Source organism: Salmo trutta, chromosome 21 (genome assembly GCF_901001165.1).
Source record: "Salmo trutta chromosome 21, fSalTru1.1, whole genome shotgun sequence".
NCBI classification, from domain to species: Eukaryota; Metazoa; Chordata; class Actinopteri; order Salmoniformes; family Salmonidae; genus Salmo; species Salmo trutta.
In genome coordinates, this window is record NC_042977.1 from 37,088,359 (window position 1) to 37,100,668 (window position 12,310).

Below are 12,310 nucleotides of genomic sequence, written 5' to 3' on the forward strand. Positions count from 1 at the left end.
TTGTTATTTACATTGTTTTAGTTTGAACGTGCTGACTGGCAAAAAGAACAGAACAGCGGGAACATTTCCCTAGTCAGCACCATTATTAGTGCAATGCCCCTTAAATATTTTGGAGATGATTTTGTTTTCAAATAACGTAAAAGAGCGAGAAAAAGGCCATTCTTGAACATGGGGTGAGACATTGTTACTAATTTACATTCTTTATTGTAACCATAAAGCCAGTTTGTTATTCAGAATGATTTATCTCTGTTTTAGAGGGAGAAAAACCAAAAACCTATAGTCATCTCATGGGTCTCCCAGTCGAGGCCGGCACGGGTATTGAACCAGCATCTGTAGCAACACAGCTTGCACTGCTATGCAGTGTCTTCGACCGTTGCGCCACTCAGCACGTACAATGTGACTGGTCGGGAGTGGCATACAGTACTACAGTAAGAGGAAAATAATCCTAACAAAATAAAATATTAAAAACCTTAGTGTAACAACAGTTTTAATAAGTAATACTGAAGTCATGCACAATTATCAGTTTCTATTTAGGTTCATGTCAGTTAGAGACACAATAGGACCCAAAAGCATAATCAGTGCTCTAACTCCCCCTTGCGCTGTTCTGGAGCAATGAAGTGGTGGCGCAGGGTACCGTACTAAACCACAAATTACCTCTAAATCCCGCGGCATAAGCTTACAACTTCTAAAGGAGAAACCACTGTACTTTAGTGCCTTGTTACAACAGGATGCATGTTTTGAATATTTTTTATTCTATACAGGCTTTCTTCTTTTCACTCTGTCAATTAGGTTAGTATTGTGGAGTAAATACAATGTTGTTGATCCATCCTCAGTTTTCTCTTATCACAGCCATTAACCTCTATGGGACCCCTTCCCGTTCTCATCCCGGTAACGGGATTGCTTGACAAGATAGCAAAAATCTAATAATTTCAAGTTCTCAAACAATCAACTATTTTACACCATTTGAAAGATAAACACCTCCTTAATCCAACCACGTTGTCCGATTTCAAAGAGGCTTTACGGCAAAAGCATAAAGTTAGATTATGTTAGGACAGTACATTGACAAAACATTACACACAGCTATTTTCAATGCAAAGACAGGCGTCACCAAAAGCAGAAAACCAGCAAAAATTATGCACTAACCTTTGACAATCTTCATCAGATGACACTCCTAGGACATCATGTTACACAATACATGCATTCTTTTGTTCGATAAAGTTCATATTTATATATAAAAACAGCATTTTACATCGGCGCGTGATGTTCAGAAAATATTTTCCCTCAAATGCTTCCGGTGAATCAGCGCTAAAATTTACAAAATTACTATTCGAAAACATTGGTTAAATCTAATATTGTCATTCAAAGAATTATAGATTAACATCTCGTGAATGCAACCGCATTGCCAGATTTAAAAATAACTTTACTGTGAAATCACACTTTGCAATAAACGAGTTGCTATGCTCAGAAAAATAGGCTAGGCGATACGGGTTAGCGCCATCTTGGAACCATCTAAAATCAAATATACTATTGTAAATATTCCCTTACCTTTGATTATCTTCATCAGAAGGCACTTCCAGGGATCCCAGGTCCACAACAAATGTAGTTTTGTTCGAAAAAGTTAATAATTTATGTCCCAATAGCTCCTTCTTGTTAGCGCGTTCCGAAGGCTACTCATAATGTATGAGGCGTGCGGGACTTGTCGTCACGAATGTGCAAAAAATATATATTTACGTTTGTTCAAACATGTCAAACGTTGTATAACATAAATCTTTAGGGCCTTTTTCAATCAGAACTTCAATAATATTCAAGGCGGACGATTGCATTGTCATACTAAACGTTTCGGAACGAGAGGGTACCCACGGGCGCCCGCGTCATAGTAGTAATGGCCCTCCCCCTATGACCAACTTTCCAGGCCTCTCGTTCAGTCAGTTTCTACCGGAGAAGACTCAAACCACTTTGTAAAGACTGTTGACATCTAGTGGAAGCCTTAGGAAGTGCTAAATGAATCCTAACTCACGGTGTGTTTCATAGGCAAAGTGTTGAATGTGATTCCACAAATCAGATTTCCACTTCCTGCATGGAATCTTCTCAGGTTTTGGCCTGCCATATGAGTTCTGTTATATTCACATTCAAACAGTTTTAGAAACTTTAGAGTGTTTTCTATCCAAATCTACTAATTATATGCATATTCTAGTTACTGGGCAGGAGTAGTAACCAGATTAAATCGGGTACGTTTTTTATCCGGCCGTGCAAATACTGCCCCCTAGCCCCAACAGGTAATAAAACTCTGTAACTGTTTTAACGTCACTATTGGCCTCATGGTGAAATCCCTAAGTGTTTCCTTCCTCTCCGGCAACTTAGTTAGGAAGGACGCCTGTATCTTTGTAGTGACTGGGTGTATTGATACACCATCCAAAGTGTAATTAATAACTTCACCATTCTCAAAGGGATATTTAATGTTTGCTTTTTATTTTTACCCACCTACCAATAGGTGCCATCTTTGTGAGGCATTGGAAAACCTCCCTGGTCTTTGTTTGAATCTATATTTGAAATTCACTGGTCGACTTAGGGGCCTTACAGATAATTATATGTGTGGGGTCCAGAGATGAGGTAGTCATAATAAAATCCTGTTAAACACTATTACTGCACACAGAGTGAGTCCATGCAACTTATATGACTTGTTAAGCACATTTCTACTCATTTAGGCTTGCCCTAACAATGGGGTTGACTACTTATTGATGCAAGACATTAAAGATTTACATTTTAAAGTCATTTCTACAAATAAATAAAAAGTTCCACTTTGGCATTATGAGGTATTATGTGTAGGCCAGTGACAATTTTTTCTCTCCATTTAATCCATTTAAAATGTATCCTGTAACACAGCAACATGTGGGAAAGGTAATGGGCTGTGAATACTTTCTGAAGGCACTGTATGTACTTTCTACTGTCATCTGCTTCTCCTGTCTATCAGAATGTTTTTCCAGAGGAGTATGGCCCCAAGTATGACTCAACACTGCAGATTCTTGTGTGGGAGTTCCTGTCCAGACTGGAGAAACTGATTCCTGCTCCAAACCTTAAGCAGGTATTATTGTACTGTACATCATCTGAGGTATAAATTAGGGATGGCCATTTGAAGGAATGTCCATGTTCGAGTACTCTCATATTATAATTTTTTGAGTTTTCAAGTACTCTCATGTCAGTGTGAAACGGGGCTGAATGCAAAATACATTTTACGGTATGCTGTCGGATGCTGTAATTTCTGCTTGTTCTGATAAGGAAATGTAACACATTTTCACTGCACTTGACACACTCCACAAACAATTGACACTTAGAGTTTGTAATTTTGTCAGTGCTTATACATTTAACCTGTTTAATAGTAGAATTTGTATATTCTTTGTATTTGTATTTTATTATTAGCAATCAAATACACTCCTTGGATTAGTACTAGTGCCCGTCCCTAGTATGAATTCGGCTCTCAAGTAAGAATGTGTCCCAAAGTGCCTTTCATTCCAAACAAAACCTTGAAACACCATTGTGTTATGGAATAGGTTGGGTAGGTGTAACGTTCGTCGTTATAGAGGGACCAAGGCGCAGCGGAGGTTTGGTTCATCATCATTTTTATTAGAACGGTGAACCAGCAAAACAATAAACGATACCATGAACGAACAGCTTCACAGGCTACGAATAGCAATGCAAATACAATTCCCCACGAACAGCGTGGGGGAAAATGAACTTAAATGAGATCCCAATCAGAGACAACTAGCGACAGCTGTCTCTGATTGGGAAGACAGAAACCAACATAGAAATACTCCCCAATAGAGCCAACACAAGGCTCCAACGCAAAACAGAAAACAAACACAGGAAAACCACCCAACATAAACCACCCTGACCCAAAACACCTGAGTTCACCCGGTCAGGGCGTGACAGTACCCCCCCCTCAACGGTGCGTACTCCCGGCGCACCAAACTTAAGTCTATTAGGGGGGGGAATCCGGGTGGGCGCCTCACCCTCGGTGGAGGCTCTGGCCCCGGGCGTGTTCTCCCCCCCGCCTCCACCTTAGCCCTACCTCTCTGGCCCGGACTGGACCACTGTGGAGCGGCATGCCCAGGCTCTGGAGCGGAGCCGTCGCCCGGAACAGGATTGGGCACCGGTGGACCGGACCCGGGCCGTGCCGGACTGGGAACACGCACCACTGGTTTGGTGCGGGCAGCAGGGACGGGCCGGACAGGACTGGGGACACGCACCACTGACTTGGTGCGGGGAGCAGGGACGGGCCGGACAGGACTGGGGACACGCACCACTAACCTGGTGCGGGGAGCAGGAACGGGCCGGACAGGACTGGGAACACGCACCTCTGACTTGGTGCGGGGAGCAGGAACGGGCCGGACAGGACAGGGGACACGCACCACTAACCTGGTGCGGGGAGCAGGAACGGGCCGGACAGGACTGGGGACACGCACCACTAACCTGGTGCGGGGAGCAGGGACGGGCCGGACAGGACTGGGGACACGCACCACTGACTTGGTGCGGGGAGCAGGGACGGGCCGGACAGGACTGGGGACACGCACCACTAACCTGGTGCGGGGAGCAGGAACGGGCCGGACAGGACTGGGGACACGCACCACTAACCTGGTGCGGGGAGCAGGGACGGGCTGGACAGGACTGGGGACACGCACCACTGACTTGGTGCGGGGAGCAGGGACGGGCCGGACAGGACTGGGGACACGCACCACTAACCTGGTGCGGGGAGCAGGAACGGGCCGGACAGGACTGGGGACACGCACCACTGACTTGGTGCGGGGAGCAGGGACGGGCCGGACAGGACTGGGGACACGCACCACTAACCTGGTGCGGGGAGCAGGAACGGGCCGGACAGGACTGGGGACACGCACCACTAACCTGGTGCGGGGAGCAGGGACGGGCCAGACAGGACTGTGAACACGTACTGGTGCCCTGAAGCGTGGAGCCGGTTTAGCCACTCGTCCTGGCTGGATGCCCATCCTAGCACGGCATGTGCTGGGCATGTCCACCGGACGTACCGGGCTGTGCGGGCGCACTGGCGACACACCGCGCAACTCCGCTTCCCGTGGCCTGGAGCGGGGAGCAGGGACGGGCCGGACAGGACTGTGGACACGCACCGTGGGCTTGGTGCGGGGAGCAGGGACGGGCCAGACAGGACTGTGAACACGTATAGGTGACCTGTAGCGTGGAGCTGGTTTAGCCACTCGTCCCGGCTGGATTCCCATCTTAGCACGGCATGTGCTGGGTCTGTCCACCGGACGCACTGGGCTGTGCGGGCGCACTGGCGACACAGCGCGCAACTCCGCATACCAGGGCTCCTCCTCCAGATCTTCCCTCTGCAGGTCCTCAATCAACTGCCTCATCCTCGTCTCTTCCTCCGCCGTCATCCCCCACGAGAGCAGTGGTCTGGGCTCTTCCTCTGCCCTACCGGACCACCCCATTAGCCCCCCCCAAAAATTTTCTTGGGGCTGTTTTCCGGGCCTCCTCGACCGCCGCCTGCGACTCCGTCTACCGGCTGGCTTTTCCTCCTCGACCTGGGAGTCCGTCCGCCAGGGTCCTTTCCCCGACATGATCTCCTCCCAGGTCCAGAACTCCTTTCCCTCGCGAGCCCATCTCTCGCGCTCCTTTTCCTCCCGCTGCTTGGTCCTGGTTCGGTGGGGAATTCTGTCACGCTCTTCACCTTCATCTGAAGATATCTCGAAATCACTGTCAGACCAATACGCAGCGGGTTGCGTGCTCCACATCATTTTATTTAAATATGATGTACACGAAAAAAACAATAAACACGACAGATGACAGTTTCACAGGCTGAACAGACAGCAATGCAAATACAATTCCCCACGAACAGCGTGGGGGAAAATGAACTTAAATGAGATCCCAATCAGAGACAACTAGCGACAGCTGTCTCTGATTGGGAAGACAGAAACCAACATAGAAATACTCCCCAATAGAGCCAACACAAGGCTCCAACGCAAAACAGAAAACAAACACAGGAAAACCACCCAACATAAACCACCCTGACCCAAAACACCTGAGTTCACCCGGTCAGGGCGTGACAGTAGGTTAGGTCTTAGATGCATGATTAGACACTACCACTTTAGCAATATTAGCAGACTAGTTAATTGTTTTTGTAACAATTGTTAATTTCTCCATCTCTTAGACTGCATCTTGGCTCAGCCTTGCCCCTGCTCTCTTAGAGGAGTGTGTGCAGTCTGTGGCTCACCCTGAGCCATTACAGGCACTCCTCCATCACCATAAAAATGGACATCACTTAGACACCAATGGTAGGTGGGGTGCAGGATTTGGAAATCATTTACTTGCCTGTTTGCCTGAATGTATTCACTTAGTTAAAAAAACAAAACACTTCTGTCCTAATATTTCAATATTTTCCAGTAGAACTTAGGAAATGCTGGAAATGTAAAGTTATTCCTGATGTTAACCTGTCTCTCCTTTTCTAGCTCTAAGGTCCACTGGTGGTGACTACATCCTCTCTTCACTGTCTTTCCCTTCTTCTGTGAAGGAAGAAATTGCCTCTTGCCAAGCAGGCCCAGAGAGACAGTCCTATCCCACCATAAAGGGATATCAAACCCCTTTCCCATCTGATCAACCAGAGATGAGCTGGGACTGCAGAAAGGCAGATCGTAAGGTCTGGACTGTAAAGCCACCAGCCCGTTCTGCCTCTGTGGAGGTCGAGGTCAAGACTATAGAGGACGCCACTGAGATAACTGTTAAACGCAAGACAATCAACAAAGAGATGATAAAAGAAACCAGGAGAGATAAAGCTGTTCTCTGCCCTCAGACTCGCAGCGGGCTGAAAACCAGCCGCTTGACTGCTTCCTGTCTGCGCCGTCAACCCGTACTGCGGTTGAACAGGCTTGACATTGGCAATATGCCGTTACCCAAGTCCTTGCTAACACTGATTCTAAGGAGAGGGAGACTGCAGGCTGAGACAAGACGCCCAGGACCGAAAGGAATTGACAGAAAGAAAAAACGGAGAAGAGGTCGTGGTATTACAAATAAGAAGATTGAAACGCACACACTTGACATAAGCGTTATGCCGCTACCCAAGTCCCCGCTAACACTGACCCTAAAGAGAGGGGTACTGCTGGATGATCCGACGAGTTCCCAAGTACAGAAAAAAAGAGGTAGAAAAAAAGGAGCGAAAATAGGACCTGGTATCACAAGATTAAAGATTGAGAAGATTGGAGCACACACGCTTGACATAAGCAATGTGCCATTACCCAAGCCCTCGCTAAAATTGGTTATAAGGAGAGGGAAACTGCAGGCTGAAGCAACAAGTTCTCAAGGGAAAAAAACAAGGGGCAGAAAGAAGAAATGGAGAAGACGATGTGGTGTCAAAAATGAGGGTGTGAAAAGAGAGCGGTCACCTGAAACTGAGTGAGTGTCCACTGTGGAACAGAGGTATTCAAATTCAGGCCTCAAGGTCTGCAGTGCTGCTGGTTTTCTTTTCTCCCAGGTTGTAAATGTATTTATTAATATCATTGATTGTTCAGAGAATACACTCACCTAGTGTACAGAGGACTGAATCAGTCCCTGATTCGAGGGGTATTGGGGAAAAGTTTATAACCATCAGTGGTGCAGACCTCAGTCCAGATTTGAAGTAGTAGCGGTTACTAGTAGTGGCTAGGACCTTGGCAATGAACTTACCCATTTGAAAACTGACTTTCATTTTGGTCTCTTCTCAGGGAAGAAGCTGAACCATCAGATAATGAACTTTGGACCAGTGTTAATACAGGGGTCACTCTCAATGAAAGGGCCCCTGTCGATGAATCTGGTAAGAAAAGTCCCTTAGTGAGTGTAGAGCAGCGAACATCAAGCTCCTTAGATATGCAAAACTCCTGAATAAAGAATAAGAAACTAGAAATTACATCCTTAAAGATGCAGAAGAAAGTGGATACTAGACCAAAATGGTCAAGATATTCTGCAGTAAACACTTTCCCTGCATCTATTAGGCTGCAATACCTCGTTCTTAATTTGAAGAAAATTCCATATCTCTTCACTGCACTATATTGAGATTTGTTCAAATGTGGTCTAGTCTGTTTTTATCAAGCACCGAATCTGTCTTACTTGTTCTCTTTGACTTTGAGTTAATGTCTATGTGGATGTCTTGCTCACTTCTCTCTTTTCAACACTAGGTGGAGTCCATGCTTCTCATTTCCCATCATCTCATAAGAGGGAGGAGGAACAGCCCATACAGACCTTTCACACAAAGGAGCACAGTGGTCATATGGCCGAAGGGCAGAACAGTGAAGAAGTCTCAGAGATTGTAGCTCAGGACTCACTAACTCCTGAGCCATCCAACACCTCTCACAAAATTCATTCAGAGGAGCACAGGGGTCAGATGGCCGAAGGGCAGAACAGGGAAGAACCCTCAGAGATTGTTCCTCAGGACTCACTAACTCCTGAGCCATCCAACACCTCTCACAAAATTAATTCAGAGGAGCACAGGGGTCAGATGGCCGAAGGGCAGAACAGGGAAGAACCCTCAGAGATTGTTCCTCAGGACTCACTAACTCCTGAGCCATCCAACACCTCTCACAAAATTCATTCAGAGGAGCACAGGGGTCAGATGGCCGAAGGGCAGAACAGGGAAGAACCCTCAGAGATTGTTCCTCAGGACTCACTAACTCCTGAGCCATCCAACACCTCTCACAAAATTCATTCAGAGGAGCACAGTGGTCAGATGGCCAAAGGGCAGAACAGGGAAGAACCCTCAGAGATTGTTCCTCAGGACTCACTAATTCCTGAGCCATCCAACACCTCTCACAAAATTCATTCAGAGGAGCACAGTGGTCAGATGGCCAAAGGGCAGAACAGGGAAGAACCCTCAGAGATTGTACCTCAGGACTCATCAACTCCTGAGCCATCCAACACCTCACACAAAATTCATTCAGAGGAGCACAGTGGTCATATGTTCGAAGGGCAGAACAGAGAAGAACTTCCAGAGATGGTATCTCAGGATTCACTAACTCCTGAGCCATCCAACACCTCTCACAAAATTAATTCAGAGGAGCGCAGTGGTCATATGTTCGAAGGGCAGAAGAGAGACGAACTGCCAGATATGGTTCCTCAGGACTTACGAACTCCTGAGCAATTCAACACCTCTCACAAAGTTCACTCCGAGGAGCACAGTGGTCATATGTTCGAAGAGCAGAACAGAGACGAACTTCCAGAGATGGTACCTCAGGACTTACTCACTCCTGAGTCATCCAACACCTCTCACAAAGTTCATTCCGATGAGCACAGTGGTCAGATGGCCGAAGGGCAGAAGAGAGAAGAAGTCTCTGAGATTGTACCTCAGGACTCATTAAGTCCGGAACCATCCAACACTTCTCACAAAGGCTTTCACTTACAGGAGCACAGTGGTCATATGGCCGAAGGGGAGAACATAGAAAAACCTTTAGAGAGTGTACCTAAGGACCTACTAACTGAGATTGTACTTCAGCACTCGTTAACTCCTGAGCCACCCAACAGCTCGCACAAAAGAAGCCAGCGCCTCAAGGCATGCTCTTTCTGTGGCAAGACTTTCACTGACACACTGGGCTTGACAAGACACATGCGATCTCACATTGAGCAGAGGTCATACCAATGCACCCAATGTGGGCAAGACTATGATTCCAGTGAGGACTTAGAGGAACACCAGAAGAGAAGCTGTGAGGAGAAGATAAAAAAAGACAATGGTGAGGACAATGGTGGGGAAACTGTCCAGCAAAAAACGCATCTGAAAAGAGACAAAAAACCTGATCTGAAAGCAGACAGAAAACCTGATCTAAAAGCAGACAAAAAACCTGATCTGAAAGGACACACAAAAGATCGCACCATAAAGTGCCATGTGTGCGGGAAAGTAACTACTCGTATGTTGGGTTTGCGAAGACACCTTCTACTTCACTTCAACAATGGCGCATACAAATGCCCTGTATGTCCAACGACTTTTATAACAAATGCTGATTTGAGATCGCACCTGAGATTGAAAAGATCTTGTAGGGAAAAATGTTCTGATGAAGTAATTAATACCAAGGTCCATCTCCAATCCAACCCTGGTGAGTACAAGTGTCCTTACTGTGGGGACACTTTCCAGCTACCACATGATCTGAAAGGACACACAAAAGACTGTTCCAGAAAGTGTCATGTGTGTGGGAAAACAACTTTGAAGCCATGCGGCATGCGAAGGCACATGTTAAGACACAACAACAATGGCCCCTACAAGTGCCCGGTGTGCCCAAGGACTTTTATATCCCATACTGATTTGAAGATGCACCTGAAAAAAAATAAGCAATGTAGGGAGAAATGTTCTGATGTCATGGTGAAGGAATTACTGTCATCAGTAGATGGTAGATGTGGGAAAAATGAAACAGGAGTCATGACAAGCTGCCAACAACCAAGCTCCAGCAACACAGGTGGACCTTCAAAGAATATTAAAGAGTTCTTTGAACAGTTCTCTTATGACTTTCAGCAATCCGGTAACAGCACGAGTAGTGATGTGAACCTGAATAGCCTCAATGAAAACCACAGTCAGGAGTTCAGTCAATACCAACCCATGAAGGATATTGACTTGAATAGCCTCCATGAAGCCTCCGTGGTGACCACTGAAGACTACAGTGATGAGATCAGTCAATACCAACCCATGAAGGACGTTGACCCATTGAAGGACAAAAAGTCTGTGGATGATTCATTGGAAAATGAGATGCCCAATGACAAAGAACCAAACTCAACCATTGGCTTAACAGGGAAGCAGGTGTCCCAGACTGACACAAAGCCTCTCCAGGATTCTCAACCAGAGACGAGCGGAGAAGTGAAGAACGAGATACAGGTGATACCGGTTTCAACAATAGATATGACAATACTAAAGGCCCTGCAATTTGAGGTTTTAAGGAAATACAGGGCTCTAGACTCATTTTCCCCTGATGGCACTGGTGCCACTAACTTCTTCAGTTGGTGGCACCAGCTGTGATTTGGTGGCACCCCCAAAAAGGGGCATCACATAGACCTGGGTGATATGGACAAAAATCCATAATGCGGTAAATTGCCTGAATTGGTGCGATAACAATAAATAGAACGATAAGTTTAAAACCATAGATTTTTACTTTAAACTACTTCTACTACTAGTTTGATGGTTTTAGCATAAATTATTCCATATTAGCAAACTTATTTGAAAAGTAAATAAATGTAATTTATGATGCTTTATCAAGAAGTGTAATAGACTACTGAGATGGTATTCAATAAATAAGTTGTTACATCTAACATGTCCAAGCAGGAATGCATGATTCAAAATATTTTGATATCTAATCCAATGAATGTCATGCATTTTGGGTAGACAATTAGGCTATTTGTGTTATATTTTACTGTCAAAAAATAGGGCTTTAGGCACTGCAGTGCTTGAGGCGTCACTATAGATCCGGGTTCAATCCCGGGCAGTGTCGCAGCCGTCCGGTACCGGGAGACCCATGAGGCGATTCACAATTGGCCCAGAGTCGTCCAGGTAAGGGAGGGTTTGGCCGCCCCGGGATGTCCTCGTCCTCATCTCACTCCAGCGTTACTCCTACGGCGGGCCGGGCTCATGCACGCTGACACGGTTGTCAGTTGTACGGTGTTTCCTCTGACACATTGGTGCGGCTGGCTTCCGGGTTAAGCGAGCAGTGTGTCAAGAAGCAGTGTGACTTGGCAGGGTCGTGTTTCAGAGAAAGCACAGCTCTCAACATTCGCCTCTCCCGAGTCCGTACGGGAGTTGCGGCGATGGGACAAGAGTGTAACTTCCAATTGGATATCACGAAATTGGGGAGGAAAAGGGCTTTAGAATTTTCATATTTTTTTGTTCAATAGAGATGAATTTGCATTCATCATCTTCATGTATACTAATATTATATATAGCTTAGGCCTAATTCAATTGGTACTAATTGTTGGTACTAATTCACCACCTGAGGAAGTGGAAACTCAAAATGCATTAGATAGATAGATCACATTAGCTAGAACTCTAAATATAACACCTACTGCTAGTAGCCATGTATTAATCTAACAGTAAATGTAATGTCCTAAAAAAAACTTTGCAATGAGGCATAGTGCACTCGTGATTGCCGATGCACAATTTTGCACGCTCCGTGTTTCAAAGCTATATCAGATATCTTGATTGCAAAACAGTGTGCTTTGAACTCAGTACTGCTTAAGAAATAAAAGTATACCTACAGAAAGGTGAGACACTCCTCACTTTAATATGGACAGCTAGTTGCTCCCAAAGTTGTTTCTTTCCCGCAATTGCATTTTGAAGTGGTAT

General features: G+C 45.8%; 1 protein-coding gene across 2 annotated transcripts in view; it reads left to right on the forward strand.

Annotated features, from left to right (window-relative positions):
- The window catches only part of LOC115157351 (uncharacterized), a 46,268-nt gene that overhangs the window by 26,846 nt on the left and 7,112 nt on the right, over nucleotides 1-12,310 (forward strand). For both annotated transcript variants that reach the window (XM_029705532.1, XM_029705533.1), the window contains exons 5-9: nucleotides 2,972-3,082; nucleotides 6,182-6,305; nucleotides 6,480-7,419; nucleotides 7,728-7,816; nucleotides 8,178-10,852. In XM_029705532.1, the coding sequence (XP_029561392.1) occupies nucleotides 2,972-3,082; nucleotides 6,182-6,305; nucleotides 6,480-7,419; nucleotides 7,728-7,816; nucleotides 8,178-10,852 (3,939 nt within the window). The remainder of the gene's footprint in view (nucleotides 1-2,971; nucleotides 3,083-6,181; nucleotides 6,306-6,479; nucleotides 7,420-7,727; nucleotides 7,817-8,177; nucleotides 10,853-12,310) is intronic.